This window comes from Pangasianodon hypophthalmus, chromosome 11 (genome assembly GCF_027358585.1).
Source record: "Pangasianodon hypophthalmus isolate fPanHyp1 chromosome 11, fPanHyp1.pri, whole genome shotgun sequence".
Lineage (NCBI taxonomy): Eukaryota > Metazoa > Chordata > Actinopteri > Siluriformes > Pangasiidae > Pangasianodon > Pangasianodon hypophthalmus.
In genome coordinates, this window is record NC_069720.1 from 24023498 (window position 1) to 24051446 (window position 27949).

The following is a 27949-nucleotide window of genomic DNA, read 5'->3' on the forward strand; positions in this document are numbered from 1 at the left end:
GTGGACACACTCACACTCACCCCATGCCACGGTCCCTACAAACTATACATGAATATATATATATAAATATAAATGAAGAAACCTCAGTAAATTAAAAAAAAAATGTCCATAATATAATTTTAACGTATTCTAAAAAAGGTGCTTAGTGCTTGTTTTGGAGCAATACAGTCAATTAAATTTAATTTCTGTAATAATAATACATAATACAGTGTTTAAAAATCCACGAGTTACTCGTTGTATTGGTTAAAAAATATAAAATATTTAATACATATACATATTTTTTAAATCACACGTGAGTGTTTTTTAAATCTCGTGTCTGTCAGCAACATCATAATCTATTGTTTAAAAATATTTATTTATTTATTTATATTCAAATTTTCTTTACGTTATTATCTGCTTGATTTGTGTAATATTGTCTATTCATTGCATAAAACATGAAATACACACAAACAAAACAACAGAAAAAAAAAACAAAAAACTAAACGACCGTCAGAGGGAGCCGTTAACTTCCTGCATTGTGGGCGTGGCTTTAACCGTTTAAAACGATTCTAAACGATCTGATTGGCTGTATTTTGTTTACCCTCCGTGATTGGACCAGTGAATGGGGTTCTGTGATGTGATTGGCTAACCCCATCATCCTCAAATTCAAAAAGCATGTAAGTGTGTAAGTAGCGTGAGGTTAGTGCAGCAGAGGTGGGTTTTAACGGTGTGTGTGTGAGTGTGTGTGCTGCTATGGTTAGTTTGAAGTTTGTATAATTGAGAATATGTCCAATACACTGGCGCGAGCGGGTTTCTTTGATATTAGTCCAACGTGTAATCCTTCTCGCACAAACGGACACGGCAAGGAAAACGATGCCCTGGTTCCAGTTCTCAGCTTGGTTCAGTTTTCAAGATCTCCTTTCGTGAGTTTTGGGACGGTGAAGTTGGAGTCATCCAGATCTCTGCCTCTGTGCATTGAAAACCCAACCGAGGACGCAGCCATCACTGTGACTGTGGATAAAATCCCTTCTTCCAGAGGCTTCTCAGTAGATCAGACGACCTTCACAATCCCGGTGAGTGTACTCTGTGCTTGCTACACTGGTAGGTGGATAAATGGCAATTAATCACACAGTAAATGGTTAGAAAGTGCATGCATTTGATCCCTAGGCTTATAATCCATTGTGTTCTTATACACACACACACACACACACACACACACACACACACACACACACACACACACACTGGCAGGAGCATCCCCAGGCATGAGAAGAGGTTTTGTGTGTCTTTTAGTTTTCTCTAAAAATACAGGTGGATTCAAGGTTGACTATTTCAAATATGAGTCAGGTCTTAGCTGCTCAAAGTCCTACACACACACACACACACACACACACACACACACACACACACTGGGTCGTGACCCGGTGTCCACTGGAAGTGAGACGGGAAAAGGGTGAATTTGTCTTAGCCAGTTCATCTCCTGAAATGTTTTGGGCAGGTGGGAGGAAACCAGGGAGTGCCATCTTGGGCTATACATTCATGGATCTAGGAGTCGTGGATTCATCTACTTACATGTTCTTGGGTGGAAACCAACAGAGGCATTGGAGAAAAAAAAAAAACAGACATGTGAAACTCCACACAGACTGTAACCCAAGCCCAGGATCGAAGCCTGGAGCCGTGAAGCAGCAAAGCTACACACTGCACCACAATTCCTATTTTCCGAACATTTACGCCAGATTACATATTATAATATGGGCCAAACTGATAAAATACCTCTGCTTTAGACATCCAAAATCAGTGTTAAGGAAGGGATCTTGTGCTCAAAGGGCCCTGGAGTTGATGAGACAATTACAAGACTCTGGTTCAAACACTGTCTGAAGAAGAGGGAGAATTTAATAGTCAACTCTGAGCAAGAAAAAAGTGAATTTGAGGAGGATGACCCCGAACCTCAGCCCACAGCAGTGCCTTCCCCAAGCCAGACGAAGGATGTACATGTCCACATAGTGTGGACATCTACCTCATTATTACACTGCCCCCATGTTCCGCTGCAAAAATCAACAGAAAGCTTTCAATTCAATTCAGTTTTATTTGTATAGCGCTTTTAACAATGATTGTCACAAAGGAGCTTTACAGAAATAAATAGATTCAAAAAATATATTGTAAATATGGGAATTTATCCCTTTAAAGCTACCAGTGTCCGTGTGTATAGTGGTGTCACGTGAGTCTGCGACTGACCTTCTGATTCCCACCTCAATCCAAAAGAAAATATTTTGTCATATTTATGGGGAGCAGTAGAAAGACATCAGTATCACTGATTTCTGTGTGTCTTTGCAGATCTTCATTCTGGCAGGTGTTTACAATTTATTGCATGGTTTTATAAATGTGGAAAAGAAAAAAAAAAAAAAACCTAATATACTTTTATATTTCATCAAATGTTTCTTATTTATGTTCATTCAAGTTTAATAATATGATGGGAAATCAAATGAAAACCTTAAAAGCATGATATACAGTAACAACCGGACACTTTCTAAGCGCTGGAGCACTTGCGTTGAAGGAAACGGAGATTATGAAAGTTATACATGTTTGTGACACCTCCTTTCAATAAACAATGCAAAAAAAAAAAAAAAAAAGTTACGGTCCATTTGACTCACTCTTGTGTAATAAACCCCTTTCTTCATCATTGATCATGGCAGATTGTACACTTTCATAACCCTTTCACAACTAATGCCACAAATGTTTATACTGCAAATAACTGCTGAAAAGATATTAACTATTTTAAAAATAAAATGTAGAATAGTCCAGGTATGAACTCAGTACACAGCATTAGTTGATGTGACCGGTGAGTTTTGCCTCTGAGTGCTAACTTAGTTACTAACTTTGTACAATGAAAATATATCGTGTGCAAAGACACAAAATTCCTCTCATGGTGGGGAATCCTCGTTTAAATTCATTTAGCGACAAAAACATTAATCAATATAGCAGATCTATGGAGTGAAAAAAAACAACGAGCCAATTCCATTTTGATTTCGTTTCATTATAGTTTATGATTTTGTGTGTGCTTTATCTCTGATCGCTTTAAGTATGTGACTTCATTAAATATATTATTGTGTAATTCAAATGCAATGTAAAGTCAATCTATCTGATGAGGTAAAAAAGCATAAAAAATCTTAAAACCTTATGAAGTTCTTTATAAATGTAAAGATTCTGTTCCTTTGCTGCATTACAAGCAGACATTTTGACATTGTTCATTATCTTAAAATCACAGAATTCCATTATAGGTCTGTATAATCAGATAATCTTGTGCGAGTTTGTGATATTAAGACATTGACCCCTTAACAATTTCAAAGCAGATATAACTTTCTTTCCAACTATATTATGTTTTTTTTTTTATTGTACTTTTAAGCAATAAGTACATGAGGGCCTTATAATTTTATAATCTTGATTAGTTGTTTGTTTGCTTGCTATTTGTTTGAAAGATTTGTTCTAAATCTATGCTGTGATTGCAGCCTGAAGACAGAGTGATCATAACTGTTACATGGACACCAGTAGAAGAAGGAGGTGTGAGAGAGCTCCTCAGCTTTATTGCAAATGGCATTGTCAAGCATCAAGCAATTTTGCATGGAAAAGCAGAGGGTGCAAAAACCAAAAAGGTAAATCTTTTTCCATTGGGGATTATAGTATGCCTTTTTTCCTGGACAGTTTGAAAAGAGCCATAATGCTGCACAGTTCAGTTAGGAGTACACTGCTATGAGTTATCACTCAATTAATTTTTCATTACCATCAAATGAGCCAATCATCATGTGACTCAAGAATGATTGGCAGTTGTGCAGGTGTTTTTACCTCTTCGATAGTAACAGACACGCTGTAGGCCCTGCCCTCTTTCCCCGTCTCACATTAGTAATCGCTCATCTCATCTCTCAACTTTCCAGGAGTGTGCTCTCTTTCAGTCATGGTAAATGGAGAACGTTTAGCTTTCACTAATGTGAAATAAAATCTATCAGTGTATGTTTACCTTAGCTAACGTTAGACTACATTTATTAAGGATGCCTCCAGAAAAGTTTGATGGAAACTTGTCAAAAAGACACTCCCCCCCCCAGCTGAAATAGGAAAAAAAAAAAATAACGAAAGATTATATCAAAGTATAAAATCTTATAAAGAAAGCTTTGCCAAAATAAATACCCTACCATAGTGTTCAACTAAATTGAGATGCTGTGCTACAACCTGCATAATTACTAACTTTCTCTTATTTTTATTTTTATTTTTTAAATAGAAAAGTCTATGGGATACCATCAAATCAAAGGGAGTCCCTTCCCTAGGTGGAAAAGTGGGCTCAGTACCGATCAAGGCAGCCAACAAGACATTTCGTGTGTCTCGACAGCCACAGTATAAAAGGAATGGCGCCTCAAACCCACTAACATCATTAAACCAGGAAAGGACTTCCCAAAGGCGCATTAGCAGTAAGGAGAAAAACTCCCAGTCTGTGTATCCTGTGATCCCCCAAGCTCTACCTAAGGCTATCTATGATGACTTAGAAAGCACGTCTTCTCAAAACAAGTCTCCAGTTGTTCTGTTAGTGCCAGCTGACAGATTTCTTGATGCTATGGATAAGGAAAATATCTCTTCTGTACCACTGAAGAAAGTTGATTACAAAGAAAGCAGAGTGTTGAATAAGACACTGTCACCTATTGGTACCCCAGAGAGGTTTTCCAACCCCTTAATGCCCCGCTTTCAAAGTCCTCTTCCGGTCATTTCTAAACCGATTAAGGATGGAAATTCCGAGTCAAAGACACAAATTTTGTCTGTTAAGGATGCATTGGCTGTCATTAATTCTGATCTGTCTTGTCCAGTGAGCCCCCCAAATGCCTGCTCTAGCTTGAATTTAGCTGATTCTCTGGAGTCCGATGACTTAAGCGTGGATGGTAAACTTGAAACAGCCATAAATGTTGTGGGAGACATCTCCCCTCAGACTGACATTACTCAACCGAGGCTAACTTTCTTTGTCAAAGCCAACACAGTACTAGGTGACGAGCCAGGGTCTGAAGACCTCGTGCACAGCCCTGCTGCTTGCTCTGCCTCGGACAACAAATTTTACAATGGGGTAGGTGATGATGAATTGAAACAGGAAAGTCTTAAACCCAAGAAGATACTTTTTAACTCTGCTACAGTTATCAAAAGCAAAGCTGGGGCTTCTCCTGAGCACAGTCCAAACATGCACAAAACAAGAACCTTCAGACGTAGACTTCTGCAGAAAGCACCTTTGGTTTCTCCCGGTCCAGAGTCAAACACAGACTTACTGGAGGGGGTGTCCCTTTTGCCTGTCATAAACTCCGATGCATGCGTTAACTTGAAATGCAGCGTAACACCACCCCAGGAATCAGAACAAAAGCTAATGGCTCAACGACTAGCTTTTCCAGATCAGCCTCCAAGCACCACTTGCGCTGCTGTGCAGCCAATCCTAACCCTTAATGATGAAAATCGGATCTTGCCATTCCGTGTCTCCGAGGACATGTTTCCTGTGCATAGTCGTACAACAAATCAGAACAGAAAGAGAAAAAGTGACGAATATTTAAGGGACAACGTGGAGTGTTTGGAAGTCAAACAAAGCTCTGATGAGACACAAGAACACAAAAAATCCTGTTATGAAAAACAATTCAGTTCAAAGAGTAAACAAACACAAAGAAAAATAACTGGTGAGTAAAATAAAATCTAGTAGTTTACACTTGTTCTTCAGTAAATAGTTTAAAAACATCAGGCTTGTGGAATGAGTCTGTACTTAAGATGTAAATGTTGAAGAAAATAAATTCACTTTCATGGAGTTCCAGTGTGCAGGCTTTTATCTGATACTTTACAGTAATCTCAAGGAAAGAAATAATATTGTTTATGGTATGGATCAGTGTTTCATTTTGGTATGAATGTTTTTAAACAAATTTAACAAATTATGTTGTAGTAGCATCCAGCTCAAGGAAGTCCACCAAAGTGCCAACGCAAAAGCCCAATCCAAAATCAACACAAAAGGGTAAATAAAGACTCTATTCATATTGTTGTGGTCTTTACTTATGTAAAGCTCATTGTAGTGATTAAATGTTTTATGAAATTGTTGTACATAAAAATAAATATTAATTGTACAGGAGGGCAGTCTTTGAAGTCATTCAGCTCCTCGAAGGTGAAAACAGCGAGGGTTATGGCCGTGGCACAAACTCGGCTGAACTTCATAAAGCCAACGCAGACAGGTAATTTTATTTTTTTTGTCATTTTGTCTATCATTGTTGAGGTTGATACGAGAATGGTTAGAGAGGGTTTTTTTTTTTTTTTTTTTTTTTTTTTTTTTTTTTTTTTTTTAAACGGCAAGCTTGTTCTTCACTACATGCTTATAGAAATATTAGTGTCACCATCTGGCACAGAATAACGTAAAAATCGAACTAAACCTTGTTTGAGTTAATCTATTTAATTTAATTTTAATTAATGAATTTATTTATTTTTTTGTCATGTTGACAGATATACCCAGGCATCCACTGCCATTTGCTGCAAAGAACATGTTTTACGATGAGCGGTGGATTGAGAAGCAGGAACGAGGATTCACATGGTGGATGAATTATGTGCTCACTCCTGATGACTTCAAAGTGGCCACTGAAGTCACCAAAGGTAGGATCTCTGTTCGGACGTGTTTCCAGTGCGCTTTATTTTACATTTTGGCTGACCCAGAATACTTTTTCAAGAACAGCTTCTGCAGAAACATCGCAAATCCAATCTTTTATGAAACATTTGATTGCCCCAAAACAAGTCCATGTAATAGCCATGCTTCTTTTTGCACAATACCAGCCACAAACGTATACCAGCTAGGGGTAATACTGGTATTGGGTATCTGTTTGAAACTGGGCTCCGATACCCACATCAGATATCACATGGTACTCTGTGATGTAATCCTAGTGTACACTGCTGTGCTAATGAACAGATGGCACAAAATGACAGCGATCTTTTTCACGATTAATGATGTCAAAGCAAAGTGAAAATATCAAGAGAAGGAGCTACAGCATTTCCTTATAATACAAGTAACCTGATAAAACATCTTACGGCATTAAAACAATATCTTTAACAATGAAGGTGCACAGAGCAGTATCAGTGAGTGAAGTGAGCGTGCAGAGATACTTTTGTGTGTGAGAGAGAACACTTCATCTCTGCGAGCGCTAAGACAAAGGGTTTACTCATTGCTCATGACGCAAATTGCAATTCATGGCACACTGCACTCATTTTAATCACCATGAACATAAAACTCGGCAAGAACGGCTAGCAGCTCATGATAATAACCAGCATAACCAGAGCTAAATAAAATGGTCCGTCACGCCCCTGATTGCTTATTCAGTAGGTTACTCATTTCGGTATCTGTATTGATAAGTCCCAAAAAACATGTACTCGTACTCTATCTGGAAAAAAGTTATTGATGGATCCCTAGTACCAACCGAGGACCTGCGTGTTTAAAGTTAACAAGTATTTGCCAGTCTGTTCAAGCTTCGATTTTAATTTCAAGAACTTCTGCTTATATTTAGTTTGATAAGAATGTTTTTAGGTTAAGAATTGATTTAACAGATTTGAGACAGAACAGAAATAATAAGATTGAATGTTACATTCATACATTCATACAAACATACATATATACATAAAATATATGGAAGATTTTCAATGTATTTAATTTTCTTTGTAGTGAATGCCTTATCACTAACTATGGGAAGTGAGAAGATCAACATACCCAAAGCTCCAACCAAAGAGGAGATGTCATTCAGAACCTATACAGCCCGGCGGCACTTGAACCGTGTCCGACGTGCAGCGTGCCAGCTGTTCACGTCTGACAAAATGGTGAAAGCTATAAAGCGCCTGGAGGTGGAGGTGGAGGCAAAGAGGCTACTTATTCGTAAGGACAGACACCTCTGGAAAGATATAGGTGTGTAAATTGGAAGATCAACCTTTGCCGTTTCATCTGGAAACAAATTTTATTACTATTATTATTTTATATTAAGATATTGGTCAGAATGTGTAGACAGCAGAACAACTTTTTGAATCTCCTTACAGGTTGATCATGTAGTTTTTGGTTGCTTAATAAAGGCGGCCCTGTTTGCTAGCACAGTTGCTGGTAATAGCAGCTTACTTTGCAGTGACTCAGTCATTCCAAATGCAGTAAGCTTTAAAAATATTTAATTTACTAATAAAAATGTATTTTCTTTTTTCTGTTAGGTGAAAGACAGAAAGTTCTAAACTGGCTCCTGTCTTACAATCCGCTCTGGCTACGAATAGGCCTGGAGGTATTTCATTTCAGAGATACTGATGCTTTGGAAATGATTCTCCAAGAGACTGTTTGTGTACTCACATCATTCAATACACACTCTTATTCCAGACAATCTTTGGAGAACTGATTTCCTTGGAGAGCAACAGCGACATCATGGGCCTGGCCATGTTCATACTCGGGCGGCTGCTCTGGAATCCAGACATTGCGGCAGAGTTCAGACACTCCAAAGTTCCCCACCTGTACAGAGATGGTAACACTCAGTACAACACTGCTTTTAATATTTCTGTCAACTGCATTTAATAATGTCTCATACATTTGTTTTTGTTCTTATTTAACAGGGCATGAGGAGACGCTGTCCCGCTTTACTTTGAAGAAACTGCTCTTACTCGTCTGCTTTCTGGACAAGGCCAAAGAATCTAGGCTAATTGAGCACGACCCCTGTTTGTTTTGCATGGATGCTGAATTTAAGGTTCTTTCATTTTTAATTCTTTCAGTTTTTAGTTTTAATGACATAGCAGTGTATATGTGCTATGTATATAGTAAAGCCAAGATTTAACATTCTTTGCACCAACTGACTAGATATAACTAATTCATTATATAAATTGCTGATTAGATTACTAATTGGTGTATAGCAATGGAACAAAAAAATGCAAAGGTAAATTTGTCAACAGCAAAAAAAATATATATATATATATATATAATCTGCACAAAGGTATCCTGATGGCCCAACAAAACAGTAAAAAGGTGTATGTGGTATTCTATTACTGAACATCAAATGGTTTTTCTGTAGCACTGCAACTGTTTTATTGCCACCTGTTAACTGTGGTGATAAGTACAGGAACCCTGAATCGCAAGGTGTGAAATTTCTTTTCAACTGCTATCAGTTGAAATCATTATTTTGACTTAATCATTATTTTGACTTAATTTCAATATTTCATATTATTGACATCATTTTGACTTACTAAATTGGTATTTCGACTTACTAAGTTGATGTGAAAATTGATTTTCAGTTGCTATGTCATTATTTTGACTTAGTAAGTCATGATTTCTGTTTGCTAAGTTATTTTGACATAGTATACCACGTCATCATAACGACTTAGTAGGTCAAAAGAGCGACTTACTAAGTCAAAATAACGAGATCCCAAGTCAAAATAACAACTTGATAGGTGAGTCATTATTTGGAATTACTATTAAATTGTTAAAGTATATACAGTATAGTATTATAATGTAGTATTTTTCTTAGGATATCATTATAAGATCACGACTTAAGTCAAGATAATGACATTGCAGTTGAAACATTTCCATACCTTTCTGTTCAGGCTTCTGTTGATGAGCGCACTACCTCGAGTCCAGTTGATTGTAAAAGCAGTTTGTCTAGGGCTTTATGTTAAATCTAAAAATATTTCTGTGATAGAAATGATATATTATGGAGCAATGTGCGTTTAAAACATTTCTAAACAGCTCGTGTTCACTTTATCTACAAACGTTGGACTAAAAATGATTTACTTTTGTGTTTTGCTTCTAGACAAGTAAAGATCTACTGCTAGCATTTTCACGAGACTTCCTCAGCGGGGAGGGAATCCTCCCACGCCACCTTGGCCTTTTAGGTCTTGCTGTGTCCCACGTCCAAACCCCCCTGGATGAGTTCAACTTTGCTGTGCAGAATCTTGCCACTGATCTAAGATGTGGCATTCGCCTGGTGTACGTTTAGGCAGAGCTGCTTTTCCTTTATTTTTTCCTTTTGTTTTTATTTAGACATGTTTCCATAGCATTTGCAGTTTGCAGTAGGATGTACTATGAACTCTGCAGTTGTAAATTCAAAGCTATAATTATTTTCTGAAAAGAAATTCAGTTCCCAATAATGTATTTTAATGTTTATTTTAGTAATTAATCGTGACTTTTGTTTGAATTTGTCTCAGGCGCATCATGGAGGTCTTCACCCAAGACTGGTCCCTGTCGAGGAAGCTGCGGATGCCTGCCATTAGTCGCCTTCAGAAGGTGCACAATGTTGACGTCGCACTGCAGGTGCTCAGAGAGAAAGGGGTTGACTTGAGAGATGACCATGGTACTTTGATTTATTACTTGTGCATTCCCTAAACATGTGAAGGCTGAAATTTGTATCGGTCGTTCTGGCATTAAGAAAATCTTTTCTAGCAATGATTATCACCTCTTAGTTGCGTGTTTTAATCTTTCTAGGAAACGTCATTGACCCCAGAGACATAGTAGATGGGCACAGAGAGAAGACACTTAACCTCCTATGGAGAATAATCTTTTCCTTTCAGGTATTGTTGTTTGTAGTGTACTTCTACATTGTCAGATTGTAAATTCATATAAAATAACCTCAGTAAGATCACCTTTTTTAAAATGATTATATTAACACATCTATATAGAGGTGATTATTTAGAGACTGGATCTATATAGTGAAACAGTCTTTTATGCCACAGTATTAACCTGTTAGTTTTTGCTTGCAGTAAACTCTGAAACCAATGCTGCTACTAATAGTGATTGAACAGCTCTTCTTATTTTTATTTATTTATTTTTCTTTAGGTTGAGATTCTGCTTGATGTGGAGCAACTCAAAGAAGAAATCAGCTTTCTCAAGAGAACCTGGAGAACAAAACAGAAATTGCGTTCTTTAAGGGATGATAAATATGTTTTAAAGAGTGTAAAAGAAAAAACCACACTTGAACAGCCCAGTGAGAAACTGACTTTGTTGTTGGATTGGGTCAATGCTGTTTGCTGCTTCTACAGATTGAAGGTGGGTGGTCGTGCTTTTATATACAAGGATTCGTTTATCGTCAAAATGCCTGATTTTTGTTTTCCTGCTATGTAAGCTGCCAGAAGTGACTAATGAACACTGTGTCTCTTGATATTGTTAATGGAAAATAATCACCTCACATTTCTCTTTCCAGGCTGAAAACTTTACAGTGTCATTCTCTGATGGTAGAATCCTCTGCTATCTTATTCATCACTACCATCCAAGCCACCTGCGAGCTGAGGACGTTCAGCAGGAAACAACACAAACTATCGAGTGTGACCTTCATTCCAAACTGGAACTGAATAACTCCTCAAGTGACTCTGACTATTCCTTTGACTCCTTGGAGCAGAAAGGTATCATTTTTATCAACTATTTGTCACTGGATTTTTACACACACACAAACACACACACACACACACACACACACCTGTTAAAATGGCAGGTTTTTGTGAAGTAAAAGAAGGACACTAAGATAACTCAGATCTTTTCCCACCTTTAATGTGCAATTCAAGAAAGTTTGAAGAAAAGCATATATATATGTGTGTGTGTGTGTGTGTGTGTGTGTGTGTAACTTAATAATAATAACTTGATAACTTGCATCGCTATATATATATATATATATATATATATATATATATATATATATATATATATATATATATATATATATATATATATATATATATATATATATATATATATATATATATGTATGTGTATATATATATATATATTATGTATGTATATATATATATATATATTGCGATGCAAGTTATTTTTATTTCTTGTTTATAAAATTATTGTATAAAAGCAGCGTCGCACTCACAATCATGCTGTTGTACCACTATTGCTTCATTATGCTATGATCAACTCTGATTAACAAATGGAATGTATTTAAGGATTGTTTTTAAGAATTATTTCTCTCTCAGGTTCAGTGTCACCAACAGTGGATTTCAAAATGCTTCTTGAGAATGAGCGAAGAAATTTTCAGCTCGTGAGCTTAGCCGTGTCTTACCTTGGAGGTGTTCCTGCCATGATCACTCCAGAGGACATGTCTAACACAATCCCAAATGAAAAGGTACAATAGAAGTATTACTGTAATACATGAGTGGTAGGGTTGTTATGGTGTGACAGTTCACGGTTAGTCACAGTATATATATTTCTTATATTACTGTCTACCTGTTTCTTACTCTAGTGGTTCTCACCCCTTTTGTATCCAAATTCAAATCCCCCAAGAAAATTGCAACCCCTTCTGTCTGGACTCTCGCTAAATCACACAGTAGCACCTCTGTCTCAGCACAGGGATGTGACTGCACTGAAAATGCTTTGGCTATGTTTCAAACTCTACTGTGTAAACATGTTTCATTGCTACCTCTTAGCGTGCACATATATATATGAAATATATATTAAACAAACACTCTCTCTTTCATACTCTTTGTTTTATGGAAAAGGCATTCTCAAAAATATCATTCTAAGAAAGAAGGACAATTAGATCACTTTTATTTTCTAGATTTTTCTTTTTACCATGAAACCATGTACATTTTTAAACTGTAGCAACTTTTACATTATATTTTGTAATACTAGAGCAGAATGGTTTGTGGTTATAGATAATCAACATGGCCTGTACGTGACATGCGGTTTGTTCTTGCTAAGGTGGTTACATGTTACCTGTCCTTCCTCTGCACCCGACTTTTGGATCTCCGGAATGAGACTAGAGCTGCCAGAGTTATCCAGAGTGCATGGAGGAGGTATAAACTGCAGAAAGACATACGGATTAATCGGGTAATGTACATGGCCAAACACCTTTACACTGTACTGTTTGACATCCAAATATTTCTCTAACACATTTTCTATAAACAGCTCAGGAACCAGGCTGCAAAAAAAATCCAGGCCCTCGTGCGTTGCTTCATTCAGAAGAAAAGGCTGAACAGACAGAACATGGCTGCCACCGTCATTCAGGCCATCTGGAGAGGTCACTTGGCCCGAGAAGAGTTAAGAAGAATAAAGGAAGCAAAACGCTTTGCTATGCAAGAAAGAGCTGCAGTCTTAATCCAGGTATGATATTAACTGGGGAAAAAAAAAAAACATGTTGTATAATAAAATGAAATTTATAATCAATTTATATAGTAAACATCTATTAGCATACCAGTTGTTTTCTGACTGAAGCAAATCAAAAGGATTTCAATTCACTGATTATTTTATTTTTTTCTCTCTTGCGACCTTCTGTCCTTACATTTCGAGCTGCTCTCAAACTAAATCAAAATTAACTAAAGATCCAATAACTGTTTAGTTTACATTAATAAAAGTGTAAAATAGCCAGAATTAGTTTTTATGGTGACAAAGCTGATGTGCATGCATACATAGTACTATGAATAGTTTTAGATACTTCTAAAGAAATTCTGTAAAACAAAGAAGCCTTCAAAAAACACACAGTGGCTAGATATGGAAATAATTACTATATTGAGTAGTAAACAGTAAAACAACAATAGGTAAAAAGAAATCAAATCGTAATTCGGCTTTCTGTACCTGCATAAGTTCTCTTGGGTAATTTTTCTAAGGAACTTGTGTGGTAGGTGGTTCTAGTTTTCTAGGATAATTACAGTTCGTCTGTCTCTGCAGGTAAAATCTCAGATAGCATTTACAATTTTATCTTAAATGTGGTCTATTACTTAATATGGTCCATTATAGCATATATCTTATAAATTAAAATATCTTCAGATATTTTTCATCTAATGTAATTTGACTCTGATTTGCCTTGTATAGAAGACGTACAGGGAATGGAGGACACAAATTTTCCTGAAGAAGAATCATGCTGCAGTCGTCATCCAGACAGCTTTCCGAATATGGCACGCAAGAAAAATGACTCTGAGGAATTCTGCTGCTGTTAAGATCCAGGCATGGTACAGAATGCAGCAATGTCGAAAACAATATCTGACTAAGAAATCCAAGGCTGTCTTTATTCAAGCGTGGTTCAGGGGTAACCATCAGAGGCGAAAGTTTCAAACCCTGAAGAAGCACCATCAATCTGCTGTTGTCATCCAGAGCGTTTTCAGGGCCTTCCTTGTCCGAAAACACATAAGTGAGATGAGGCAAGCTGCAATTTTTATCCAGATGTGGTATAAGGCCTGCTTGTTAAGGAAGAGAGAGCAGAAGCATTTTGCAGAGATTAAATCTGCGGCTGTAAGGCTTCAAGCAGCATTCAGAGGATGGAAGGCCAGAAGAGAAATATCAAAGAGACACCAAGCTGCTCTTTTGATCCAAACTGCTTACAGAAGATTTGTGGCTCAAAGGTCTTTCTTGTCTTTGAAAAAATCTGTGGTTATAGTCCAAAGGAAGTACAGGGCGAAAAGAGATGGAGAGCAGTTAAGAAGTAAGTACCTGTCTCTGAAGTGTGCAGCAATAAAAATTCAGGCATCATGGAGAGGCACAGCAGAGAGAAAGAGAATCAACCAGCTCCATCAGTATGCCACAGTGATCCAGTCACATTTTCGTAGACATGTGGTGCAGACAAAGTTTATGGCATTAAAGCAGGCTGCTTTAGTCATTCAAAAACAATACAAGTATTTTAAGATGACGAAGGAAAAGCGATCTGAATTTCTTGCAGTGAAAAAAGCCGTAATAGTTCTTCAGAGTGCATATCGTGGCATGAGAGTAAGGCAAGACATGGCCAAAAAAAGCAAAGCCGCTACTCTAATTCAGTCCGCTGTGAGAGCTTTCATTGGTCGGAAGAACTTTCTTGCTCAAAGAGGTGCTGCCATTGTCCTTCAGCAGCATTACCGTGCATATGTACTTGGACAACTGGAGAGGCAACATTACATTCAACTAAAAAAATCGACTATAACTCTCCAGGCCATATGTCGAGGTTGCAAAGTGAGAAGAGAACTGAAAAAAAGGCATCACGCTGCTACAGTTATCCAAGCTCATTTCAGAATGTATAAGGCACAAGTCTGCTACATTGCTGTCAAATGCGCTGCTACCATCATACAGCAGCGTTACAGAGCGTATGTCTTGGGCAGGAAGACTTGTGCTTCTTATTTGCGAATAAAAACTGCAACTGTGACTATACAGTCAACATTCAGAGGAATGAAAGTTCGCAGAAATCTTAAGAACATGCACCAAGCGGCAACAGTAATTCAGGCATGCGTTCGTGGACACCTGCAGTTGGTGGAGTATAGGAGACAAAAATGGGCAGCATCCATCATCCAGAGGCAGTTTCGTGCCAACAAGCAAAGGGACATTGTTGAAAAGCAGTATATTGCGATGAAAGAAGCAGCGCTGTGTATTCAGTCAGCATATCGTGGCATGAAGTTGAGAAAATGGATCTCAGAGATGCAAGTGGCTGCAAAGGTTATTCAGAGGAAATATAGAACGCACAAGCAACACAAAGAATATCAGGCCCTCAAACAGGCAGCAGTCTTCGTGCAGAGGAGATACCGAGCCAATCTTCTTGCAGACAGGCAGCGTGAGAGGTACCGTGCAATGCAAAAAGCAGCCATCACTTTGCAGGCTGCATACAGAGGAATGAGGGTGAGAAGAGAGATCCAAAAGAGACACAGAGCAGCCACCGTGATACAGGCAAGCTACAAAATGTACAGAGTAAGGATGTCCTTCCAAGCCATGAGAATTGCTGCTATCCTCATCCAGAGACAATACTTGCTTTACAAAGAAAGGAAGCGTTTCTTGTCCATCAGAGCAGCAGTCAAGCTTTGCCAACAAAAATATCGGGCCATTTTGGCTTCAAGACAACAGCGGAAAGCTTACCTCGAGAAGTATAATGCTGTGCTTGCAATTCAGGCAGGTTACAGAGGAATGAAGGTCCGGCAGCAGATGCAAGTAAAACATAAAGCTGCAATAACCATTCAGTCCCATGTCAGGAAGCATATAAACCAAAAGTACTACCAGAGGCTACTCTGGGCATCAAGAATTGTTCAGCGATGCTACCGAGCCAATAAAATGAGAAAACAAGCCATTGAGTCCTTCAAGAAGAAGAGGGCTGCTGTTGTTTTACAGGCAGCATTCCGTGGTATGAAGGCCAGACAAGCTCTGACACAAAAGCACCAGGCTTGTATCGTCATACAGAGTGCTTACAGGGCTCATTGTGCTCGGACACGATATTTGTGTATGAAATATGCTGTCATTGCTATTCAGCAAAGATTCCGATCTGTACTTGCAGCTCGAAGTCAGAGGGAGCAGTTCCTGAGATTGCGTTGTGCTGCAGTTACCATTCAAGCCAACTACAGAGGTCATAGTGTCCGGAAGGAAATGATTCTTCGACATCAAGCATCTACGATTATTCAGGCTGCTTTCAGAAGACATAGGGAGCAAACCAAGTATCAGGCCATGAGGTTGTCTACTATTATCATTCAGAGACATTACAGGTCCTTCGTTGAAACTAAAGCAGTCCGGGAGAAATATTTAGCACTGAAAAAGTGTGCCATACGTCTTCAGGCAGCTTATAGAGGACACACTGTTCGACAGAATATGATAAAAATGCACAACGCTGCCACTGTCATTCAGGCGGCAGTAAAAATGCACAAGCAAAGATTGATGTTCAGAAGGCAGCAGTGGGCCGCAAAAGTTCTGCAGGAGAGATTCAAAGCGTGGAAGCTTGGGTATCAACAAAGGCAGAGATACCAGCATTTAAAGGATGCCACCTTGTGCTTGCAGAAGTCATTTAGAGGCAAACAGGGAAGAGAACTGGTGAAACGGATCAAAGCTGTGAGGACAATCCAGTCCTACGTAAGGATGTCTATCCAAAGGAGACGCTTTATGAAGATAAAAACTGCAGCCGTTACTATTCAGTGTGCTTACAGGGAACATTATCGCAGAGTGCAACAATCCAGGATGCAAAAGGCTGCACTCTTAATACAGCAGTGGTACAGGTCATGTAGACTGGTCCAGGAAGAGCAAAAGAAGTTCAGAAGAATTCAGAAAGCCACACTGACATTGCAGAATGCATTACGTCAAATGCTCACAAGGCGACTTGAAAAAAGCAGACTAGCAGCCATCAAGATTCAGTCTGTACTGCGCATGCATCTACACCGCAGTCGCTATGTGAAGTTGCGCTCATGTGCTGTAAAGCTACAAGCTAATTATAGAATGCGTACAGCCAGGAGAAGTTATCTAAGATATCAGGCTGCTGCTGTTACAATACAGACATACTACAGGGCATACAGAGCGAAACTGGAACAGAGACACCACTATCTTAGGACACTGGACTGTATCAGTGCCCTTCAAGCACGAGTGCGTGGATTTATTGCATACAGAAGATTCCAAAAAATGAGAGCAAGTGCAGTCAAGATTCAGGTTGGCCTTTTCTTCTGCTTTTGCTGCTTTTGCGCTTTTTTTTTTTTTTTTTATTTATTCATTTTGCTTTCTGTAGATGTTAATGTAGTGGTGGTTCACTTTAAATTTGAACACATTAATGAAGATCAGCACATTTGGTTAGTTACCCTTTATTTCCTCTGACAGGCATGTTATCGTGGGTTGGTTGAGAGGCGCAAGTTTCAGCAACGGAAGAAGTCTGCTTGTGTTATTCAGAAGCATTACAGAGCCTATCAACTCTGCCAGAGGGAGCGAGCATGGTTCCTCAAACTTAGGAAGTCTGCACTTCTGATACAAGTAAGACATTTTCAGATATTAACTATAAAAACGAAACAGTTGTGTATTTGTGTGACAAAAATATATGTTTATCACAGACAGCATTCCGTGCCTACCGATCAAGAAAACTTAACATGCAGAGACAAGCTGCACTAAAAATTCAAGCTTGGTTTAGAGGATGCCAGGCTAGACGTGCCTACGTCTCAAAACAAACTGCCGTTGCAACCATCCATAGATGTCTTCAAACAAGGTTTCAGCGGTTAAGGTAATGCAAGGTTTCTGCTTAACAAGACATGTTTTGAGCTGGAATGATCTCTGTGTGCTTTGTGTAACATTCTGGGTTTTTTTTCTGCCTCAGGTTTCAGGCAATCCAGCACAGTGTCCGTGTAATTCAGCAAAGATGGAGGGAAACTCTGATTGCTAGGAAACAGCGAGCTGAATTTCTAAGAATCAGAAAATCGGTTGTTATTGTGCAAGCCCTGTGGAGAGCTGCTAGGGTGAGAAGATCAATTCAAAAGGTAATTGTCTTTCCATTAAATGTTTCTAAATCTTTATTTATTATTATTATTTTTACTAATAGCCTATTAGAAGTCTTTGATACAGGCGAGAAATGATCAGACTAAGTTTATAGAGCAAAATAAATTGTAATGGGGGAGATTCAGTGTCCTACTAAGAGACAAATGATCTTTGCATTGAGTTTGTGTCAGGGATGTGTAAATAATGATAAAACTGCTTAGACAATACATGTACTCATCTGTTTCTTAAATATTGTTGCTTGTTAATGTTTTTGATTAGAAGAGTGCTCGTAATTTGTTTTGGTCAACAAAAGAGAGCTATCACTTCTGTACACTTATTTCAGGATGTACAGCCAAGTAGTTAAACATTTGAGTTGATCAAACAGATCAGTATAAAGTTCATCTGTACACATTCTGCATTCAGGTCAATTCTAGCCTTATCTTTCCCGGCAGGTTATTTTAGGCCAGTACTTTTTCAATGCGATGCAAAGCAAATAAACTATCTGCATGATCCAAAATCTGAAACACAAGTGGGTAATAAAGAAATTAATTTAGTCTTGAGTCTGACAATGACAATTTCAGTCCTAAGTGCATAAGCTATATTACCTTCAGTGAATCAAGAAGAAATAGAAAGGACAATCAGTAAGTTAGCCATTAAGTCGGTAATTAAAGTAAATGGCAGTTACTGCAGTAATGTCCAAAAAGGAAGTTCATTAGACATTTAAAACATTCACCTTCAGTTCTTCAGTCACAGTTACTCAGTGTTTTTCCAGTGGTGGCTCTTCCATAGACGCAGTGATGTAGAGCCCCACCATATATACTGACTCTACACTCACTGTCCAATTTATTAGGAACACCTATACGCCTGCTTATTTATGCAGCGTGAATGTTTTTTCTTTCATTGTAATTACTGTTTCAATTCTTTAGGCAAATGAAGCTGCAAGACGGCATCGTTTTGCTGCTGCTGCTTATCATCATTTATGTGCAGTGAGGATACAGAGGGTGCTGCGAGCTCATTGGGCACTGAAAGCAGCCAAGAGGCAGATCTCTTCAGTCATTTATATCCAGGTATTCAACTTTACTAGTGTAGTTGATCTGATATTGGTTTATCTTTATTTTTGCCTGTAATCATTGTTGCAGTGCAAGTGTAGAATTGTACATCTTGCTTTACAGTTTTAAAAGTTTGTAATGCCTGGCCACGCTGGCTTAGAAGCAGAGAAGAGATGCAGCAATATTTTTTAAATTTTGCTTTAGGGCTAGTCCACACTAACGTGGAATTGTAGAACTTGAAATGTAATGATTTATAATGGCACTATTCTGTGTCACCAAGATAAGGACAGGTTTTCTTTTGAGTATGGTTTCTCTCAAGGTGTCTCTCAAGGTCACACTTTCAATCATGGAAGACTCTTCATTTCGAATCTGCTCTCCAATGGTTTGTTTTGTAGTGTGGACAAATGAAAATATAACTTTTAGAAAATGTTGAAGTATGATTGTAATGGGATTTCCACCATCTTGGAATTAGGAATTATGGACTTTATTGTTGTGCTGTTTTCTGTACTGTGTAATTTTTTTTCATGTTTGACCGCTTTGTACATTATACATACCATGCTGAGATGAGCAAGACACTGTTTTATGTTCATGTTATCCATGAAAATGGCAGAAATGAGGCAAAGGTCTCGCCACATAGTCTCCCAGTATGTCGTTTTGCGTCATTTCGCATTTCGCATTTCACTGTGGGTGGGAGTCCCTTAGGAAACAGACTATGAAGTTAAACACCAGTTGAATAACCTCAGCTGGTGTGGGATTAGCAGTTTTTCTTTCTCACACAGTTTCTTGGTGCATAATCATAAGAAATAAGTATGCTTATCTATATGTCTATATCTCTCTCTCTAAATATATATATGTGTTAGTTAATGACAGACTTAATCTGTTGAGGAGTTTGCAGCGACATATAAGAAGGAGTATATATTTTATTGCTTACTATCAGCAACATTAAAACTAAATTATGTCCACATACTATTTGTTTCAGTGGAGCCCGTGTGTGCATCTACACCAATAGATACTTTAAAATTTGGTTCTGTGTTAAAACAGAGGCTTTTAGAAATTTTCAATGCCTAAAGTCCTATTTAACATAAATTGTTGGTGTCAGTTACTTACTATATAAAATATCAGCTGGCATTCACTTATCTTCTTTTTTTTTTTTTTTTTTTTTCCCCATTTTAGTTATTACTTGCTATAAGTAAAAGATGTTCTTCAACTTATGATGCTGTTTTCAGAATCACATTATCTAATTTTTGAAAATTATTAACCCTACAATACTCTTGACTAGGACTATTGATCAAAAATATCTGACAATATCCCATTTTAAGTAATACTACGAAATTTCAACCAGCAATTTCACTTAAAAATTCCCATGTGTGTGATTCAACTTTTGTACAGATCTTATATATATATATATATATATATATATATATATATATATATATATATATATATATATATATATATATATATATATATATATATATATATATATATTTATAAAGATTTTTTTTTCCATGCTAATTCCTATATTTGTTCTTTTAGCGCTGGTTTTTGGCCAGGCTTCAGAGAAAGCGATATCTTGAGCAAAGACAGAAAATCGTCATGGTCCAGAAAGCAGTGAGGGCTTGGCTTGATCGTCGCAATCAAGCGGCCACTCTCATCCAACATGCTGCCAAAAGATTCCTTCTGAGATGCAGGAAAGAAAGACTGCAACATGGAATCATAAAGTTCCAGGTAAAATTGTCATGTAAACATGCACTCAGCTGCTCAGTTGTTTATTGGATATTTCCTTCAACATTTGGCCAGTTTATCAGGTGACTCAACTGTATTGGTCACTTCGTAGGAGTGTAGGTGACTGTAGTACATCTTGTTCTATGCCCCACTTTGCTTCATCCATCAACAGAACGGGACCTCTTTAGTAGCCTTTAGTCACGGAAATTGGCTTGGTTTGGCAATAGGAGTAGCCTGGAAAAGTGCTAGGATATATACAGTCATGGGAAAAATAAAGTACACCTTCCTTCAATTCTATGTTCTTATTTGTTAGGGCCTAAATAACATTTGGTCCTCATTTACTTCTATAAACAAACAAATAACCTCAGATGACAACAAAAAAGCATGGCAGGTTTCAATATGTAGTCTTCAATATGTAGTTCCATAATCATTAAGAGAGAAATTAGCAGCCAGGTATTACTAATGAGATGCACAAGACTAGTTAAACATCAAGTAGTGTGACCTCTATAAAAACAGAACTTTTGGCAGTTTGGTGTTCTGGAGCACTCAGGTGTGTGTCTACATCATGCCTACATTTCTTACTGCTTGTCCATCTGGGAAGGGTTATAAGGCCATCTCCAAATGATTTGAAATTCACAATTCTACAGTGAGAAGGATTGTTTACAAATGGAAAGCCTTCAAGACAGTTGCCAATCTTCCTAGGAGTGGGTGTCCCAGCAAAGTCAGTCCAAGTTCACACCATTTAATGCTCAGAGATGTAAAGAAAAACCCAAGAGCCACATGATGTGACCTACAGGCCTCTGTAATCACATTAAATGTTAATGACAGCACAATCAGAAAAAGACTGGCTATCCTTGAAGGGTGGCTAGGTAAAAGCTCCTTCTCTCCAAAAGAATATGGCAGCATCTGAACAAACCACAAAAGTTCTGAAACAATATCCTTTGGTCTGAAGAGACTAAGGTGGAGATGTTTGGTCATCATGCACAATGGCACATTTGGCGAAAACAAAACACAGCATATTGCCACAAGCACCTCATACCACTTGTAAAGCATAGGGGTGGAGGGGCTTGTTTTGCACCCACAGGACCTGGGAAACTTGCAGGCTTTGAGACAACGATGAACTCCACATTATACCAGAATATTCTTGAGACAAATGTGAGGCCATCTGTTCAGCAGCTTAAGCTGGGCTAAAACTTCATTTCTCTGGAATTTGTAGCAATTCTACCATTTATGTAGCATTTTTGTTTTGTTTTTTTCCCCCCAAATTGAGTTGTGCAGCACTATCCAGTAGGCATGGAAAAAGAGCTATAATCTCACCCACATGAGGGACCAACATATGTGAGGAAACAGTGTTCAGTGAATAAAGTCTAATATACAGGTTCCTTTATATTGATAGATGAAGTTATCTATGCTGTTGTATAAATCTGTGACCTAATAATATCCTAATGGCATCTCAAGGCACTCTGGAGAGGTCATCGCTCAAGGAAGCTTCATGACACAAGCAAAGTCATTTCCATCAGGCATCGCTTGCAGAAAGTCAACAGAGAGGCCAAGGAAGAAGACAAGCTGTGTCACAAGACTACAACTGCCTTGAATTACCTTCTTGGATATCAAAATTATGCCTATATTCTAACTGCCTTAAAGCATTTGGGTAAGATTGTCACTGTACAAGACATTTTCACATTTGTTCAAAGTAAGGGTCTCAACTAAGATTTTGATTTTATTTGAAGAAACTGCAACCAGACTTTCGCCGGAGAGCTGCGAACATCTTGTGAACAGTGGAGCAACACACACCATCTTCACCTTGATAAGGAGCTGCAACCGGAGCGTGCCTTCAATGGAGATCATCACGTTAGCAATTCAAGTTCTTCTCAATCTATCAAAAGTATGTGATCACATCTCTATGGGAAAAGAAATTATCTGCCTGATTACTTCAGAAAGAACTGTTTGGCATTTTCAATTGTGTGATAGAATTACAATGTACAATTTCCAATGTATAATTGTTATATACATATACGTATAAAGTCACTATACTGCATTCTTGTTTAAATTAAAATGAATTAATGTGCAGGTAAATTGCTAATGGCTGGTTTTTTTTTTTTTTTTTTTTTTTGTGCCATAGATTTTTCTTTCTTTCTTTTCCCCTTCTTTGTGTTCATAATAATACAGTTTTTGCATTGCACTGTAATTGCACTGTAAATGGTCAGCTAAGGTCATTATCATTTTATTAATTATCTGATTCCCTGCTTTTTGCCATAGTACAACAAAACCATAGATGCTGTTTATGATGTGGAGGACTCTGTGGAAACACTCTTGGATCTGCTTCAAATGTACAGAGAGAAAGCTGGGGATAAGGTTGCAGACAAAGGGGGAAGCATCTTCACCAAAGCGTGCTTCCTTTTGGTGATTTTGGTACAGGATGAAGTACGGGCATTGGTAGGTGTTGCCATAACGTCAGTCATATTTTTAATTTAATTTACACCTTTAATGCTGGTATATCAATACATTTGTTTAATTTCATCTAGGGGGTGAAAAAGCTCCCCAAGGCCTCAGACCGCATTTGCAGGATCTATAAGTTAATGCTTCAAAAATGCAAAATGGATGCCCAGAGAACCAAAGTCAAACAAAGGATGAACGTCTCACTGAATGGAAGCTTCCTTCCCCAAGCCACTCCTCAAAAGTCTAAGCCAGTACTGAGGTATGTCATTGTTTAGGCTTGAGTATAGTGTTTTTTTTTTTTTTTTTTTTTTTTTTTTTTTATTTCTTAAAGCTGTTGGATGTGAATCTGCTTTTGGAATTAATCCTTTGGTAGATAAAGGCATGATGTAAGGTTATGTGGAATTGCACAGTTTTTGTAGAACTGCATGGTCTGGAGTGTGGTGTTCTGCTTATACCAAAACAGTTTGCCAGCGATTACAATGTTTACTTTATTAATGAAATACGTTGTGCATTTTAATAGTTTATAGTTAGATTTAATGTTGTGGAATGTCCAAGAGACAAGTTGGTTCCCAATTTCACTTATAACCATGATACAGTTGTTCGCTCACCAGCTCCTTCTTTCACTCACACTCACTCACTCGCACACATACAAAACCGCAGCCTCTCATTTTTCAGAGAAACTGGATAGCATAAACTCTTCTGTCCTGAAGACTTTCCCGTGCTGGGTAAATTTGCAAAGCACGGACACCTGCAACTACTTCCAGAAGTGTAAAATAAACTAAAATGTTTACTTTTGTTAAATAACAAAATTTTAAAACAATTTTTAAAATCCTTTTATTAATCTTAGATTATGTGAAGCATCCACCATACAATCCGTGTGTATGAACTGTTACTATAGCATGTGTGTTACAGCCAGAACTACCCTCCAAGCCGTGCTTTCGCTTTCACATTTCAATTTCTCCTGTTTGTTTGTTTGTTTATGTTGTAGCTAATATGAAGTACTCTTGTACTGTGTCTAACATTGTGTCTAACATTACTCTTGTTCTTCATTTGTCTTATTGTCCTTGTGTTTTTGAACCATTTAATTAAATAGCTGCATTCATTTTTTTAATCTTTACTAGATTTGTACCAGACTGGGTTCTTGAAAGAAAGAAGATGAAGAATATTGTTGATCCTCTTAGTGCCATTCAAGCATTGGTTAAATCTCTTGCCATTGTACCCTGAGAACACAGCAAGATTTATTGTACATAGTGAATATATTTGCTTTTTTTCCCCCCTTCTAAACCTGAACTTGTACATATTACCTAATGTTTTATATTGCTTACCAGCTGTAAACTTTTTATATTCCATATGATTATGCTTTTTTTTTATTATTATTATTATTGTTACTATTTTTTTTTTGTTAAACATTTCGCATGCTGTTCTTTGCAATTTTGTGGTCAAAACAATGCTGGGTCTTTTATATGTAAAAATAGGTTATCGAGTGCTGTTTTCAATTAAAGTGTTTTTGCTCTGCAATTAGTGTAAGTCAAGACAAAACCTAACGACAAAGTAATTCAAGGAATTAAAAATAATTTAGAGAGTCAGAACACTGCATGATTGCCATAAATCATCATTGGGAGCAGGAATAAGACACTATAATTAACTAAATTTTTAACATCCATGAGCTGTCTTAAGGGTTAATTCTTACATATTTAATATTTAACATTCCATGTGCCTTCTCTGTGGTTGTGACAGCACTGCAGCACAGGAGAAGCATCTTAAAATTTCTGAGTTGTGGTAACTGGTCATCAAGGCAGTGGGCTGCATCTATAAATGTGTTTTGTTTTTTGTTTTTGCACACAATGGCATGCGTAAAAAGTAAAGACTAGAATGTGCCTGCAGACATAATTAGGTAAATCATTGACTCCAAAACATTGTTGCTGTTTCATATCTTATTGAGTAAGCCAACATTAAAGTGCAGCTTTAGGTTTCTGAATGAATGAATGAATGAATGATTAACAAATAATTAATTTTCCAATGGCCTCTTTATGGCAATGTAAACAAAAATATTTTCACTTCAACAACATGCTGTTTTGTCTGTGAAATGTGAATGTGCCTAACTGAACTCCTGTCCTGATTTAACTTGATTCATTCATTCAGAAAAATAGAACAAATCACTAGCTGGAGTCGTACACGATGATAAATCGTAAAAGATAAATTATGTTGGCTTTATATACTGCTTGTGAAGAAGTTACAAACATTGTACATAAACATTTCTGATTACTTTAAAACAAACTACAATTCAGTGCTCTTTTTTAAAGCCTACTTCATATATGAAATATGGAGATTATGAATATATATGAAATATATATATTATATTTAGCTGTATTTAATTATATCCAGAATATATCTGGAATACATGTCATTTTGTGACATTATGTATATGTATATGTACATACATACAATGCAGCTAATGTGTTCAAAATCCACTATGATACAGCATTTTAAAAACAAACCCAGTGTTAAAGAGACTTATCAGAAAGTATAGCGATTCAACAGCATAAACAAGACAATAAACAAAAGTTCTTTTCAGAATAAAGACAGAATGGCACAAATTAAATCAGCTGCACACTGAGTTTTGGTGCAGGCTTATGTTTTCAGTCTGCATTCTTGTGATACTAGATATACTACTTGTCAAAAGTTTTTGAACACCTTGTGTTTTGACTTTAGAGTTAGAAAATGCACTAACCAACAGTTATTAGGAACATCTGTACACCTGCTCATTCATGCAATTATCCAGTCAAACTAACAGTTAATGTTCACCTTAAACACTGCAGTGGGGATTGAGTGACTGACTGTGGCATGTCTGTATGTGCCAGAACGGCTGGATTGATTATTTCAGAATTTTCTCACAACAGTGTCTAGAGTTTACACAGTAGTAGTGTACAGTAGTAGTTTTCAGGTCTTTATCCAGCATAGTTAGTAATCATTCATGTGCAGGCTGGAAAAAATAAGTGAACCTCTGTGCTAACATCTCCAAAAACTAGCTGGTGCCAGGTGCTTAAATGAACAAGATGAGGTTGGAAGAGTGGGTTGTACATGCACTTTGCCCTTTAAATAAAGACACAAAGTCTGGTTACTGACAAATCTATTCTTCTAAAGAGCAACTGATTAGTGCCTCTATCCCATCAACTTTCATAGGACCTTAGAAGACATATTATAGAGATGCATAATGCTGTAAAAGGGTACAAAAACATTTTTAAAGACCATGATCAGTCCATAATAAGGCAAACTGTCTACACAATGGAGGATAGATCTTGGTGTGCAAGGATCACAATGGGCAGTATTGAAAGGTGAAAAAGGACCTAAGGGTAACAGCAAAAGACGCAGAAAACTCTACAAACTGAGAAAGTCTTTGTTCATATGTCCACTATCAGAAAAACACTGAACAAGAATTGTGTTAATGGAAGGACGCCATGAAGGAAACCACTGCTGTCCAAAAACAAACAAACAAACAAACAAACAAAATATTGCAGCATGTCTCAAGTTTGCCGAAAAAAAAAAAAAAACACCACCTGGATGTTCCACAGCACCTCTGGGAAAATGTTCTGTGATCAGATGAGACAAAAGTTGAACATGTACAATGCTACTGTGCTACTGTGACACTCCCTCATGTTCAAAGGAGAAATGAGGAAACGGGAGGCAGGTTTGAGACAACTCCAAAGGGCTCTTTGTTTTATTTTTGTCTTCTCCCTTCCAGGGAGTGCTTTTCAGCTCTTTTTGAATATTTTTGACACACCAAAATAAACGCACACCCAGTTCAGTTCAGCTCAGCCCTTGCAGTGTGGCTTTTGACACATTCTCTCACCCCCTTTATATCCTCGCTGCTGCTCACTGAAACATAGAACACTCGTTAATATCGCCGACAGATGCAGGCCCATCCTTACCACCCACAGACATTTTCTTGTAACTTGATTGATTGCCAATTCTACCTGGGCCACATCAGCATTTTTGTGAGACCCTAAAGGACTGTCATCGAATGCTATTAATTTTTTAAAACTTATTTAAAATATTCTATCCCTCAACACCAATAACTGGAATTAAAATAGGATGTTTCTAGAAAAAAGAAGAGCTAACAAACAATTTAAATATATGCACTATTACATGATATTTATTATATTGATAAAAGTTTTTTTTTAATTAATGCATTCCTTTGATTAATCACATTTATTTTCCCATTTCTGTTTGAAATCTACTAGCCAGATAGCTACACTACACGCGTAGAGATGTGTGAAACAATGAAGTATCCTGCTGGAGATTTACTGCAGTAATTTTCAGTGCAACTGTTCTAAAAGTATTTTATAGCAATGTTGTAAATACGGCATGATTGTTTGATGGTAGATTGTGCCTTAAAAATTATCACAGAAACAATCATGGTTTTATTTTTTGTATGTGCTCATCACACAAAAAGTACAGTGCAGCAAAGTTTGTGAACCCTTTACAATTTTCTGTATAAATTTCACCTGAAATGTGATCATCTAAGTCCTAAAACTAAATAAAGAAAACCCAATTAAACAAATGACTCAAAATCATTACAGTTTTTACATTAATTTATTGAGCAAAA

At 37.4% G+C, this 27949-nt stretch overlaps 1 protein-coding gene across 2 annotated transcripts; it reads left to right on the forward strand.

The window, feature by feature from the left end:
- Positions 1-643: 643 nt before the first annotated feature.
- Positions 644-26472, forward strand: aspm (assembly factor for spindle microtubules). 2 transcript variants are annotated; one of them, XM_026917310.3, is made up of 29 exons: positions 644-1052; positions 3486-3629; positions 4250-5669; positions 5927-5995; positions 6108-6209; positions 6475-6621; positions 7679-7915; positions 8206-8273; positions 8366-8507; positions 8596-8726; positions 9783-9958; positions 10177-10322; positions 10454-10539; positions 10805-11014; positions 11169-11367; positions 11944-12092; positions 12668-12796; positions 12875-13069; positions 13778-17320; positions 17486-17635; positions 17713-17879; positions 17973-18132; positions 19057-19197; positions 20716-20907; positions 22363-22555; positions 22635-22789; positions 23164-23340; positions 23430-23602; positions 24465-26472. In XM_026917310.3, the coding sequence occupies exons 1-29, from the start codon at positions 765-767 to the stop codon at positions 24565-24567; spliced, it is 9192 nt and encodes a 3063-aa protein (XP_026773111.3). In that variant the 5' UTR covers positions 644-764; the 3' UTR covers positions 24568-26472. The 2 variants fall into 2 exon arrangements, with proteins under 2 accessions (XP_026773111.3, XP_026773115.3); XM_026917314.3 differs by having other exon boundaries at positions 5930-5995.
- Positions 26473-27949: the final 1477 nt, after the last annotated feature.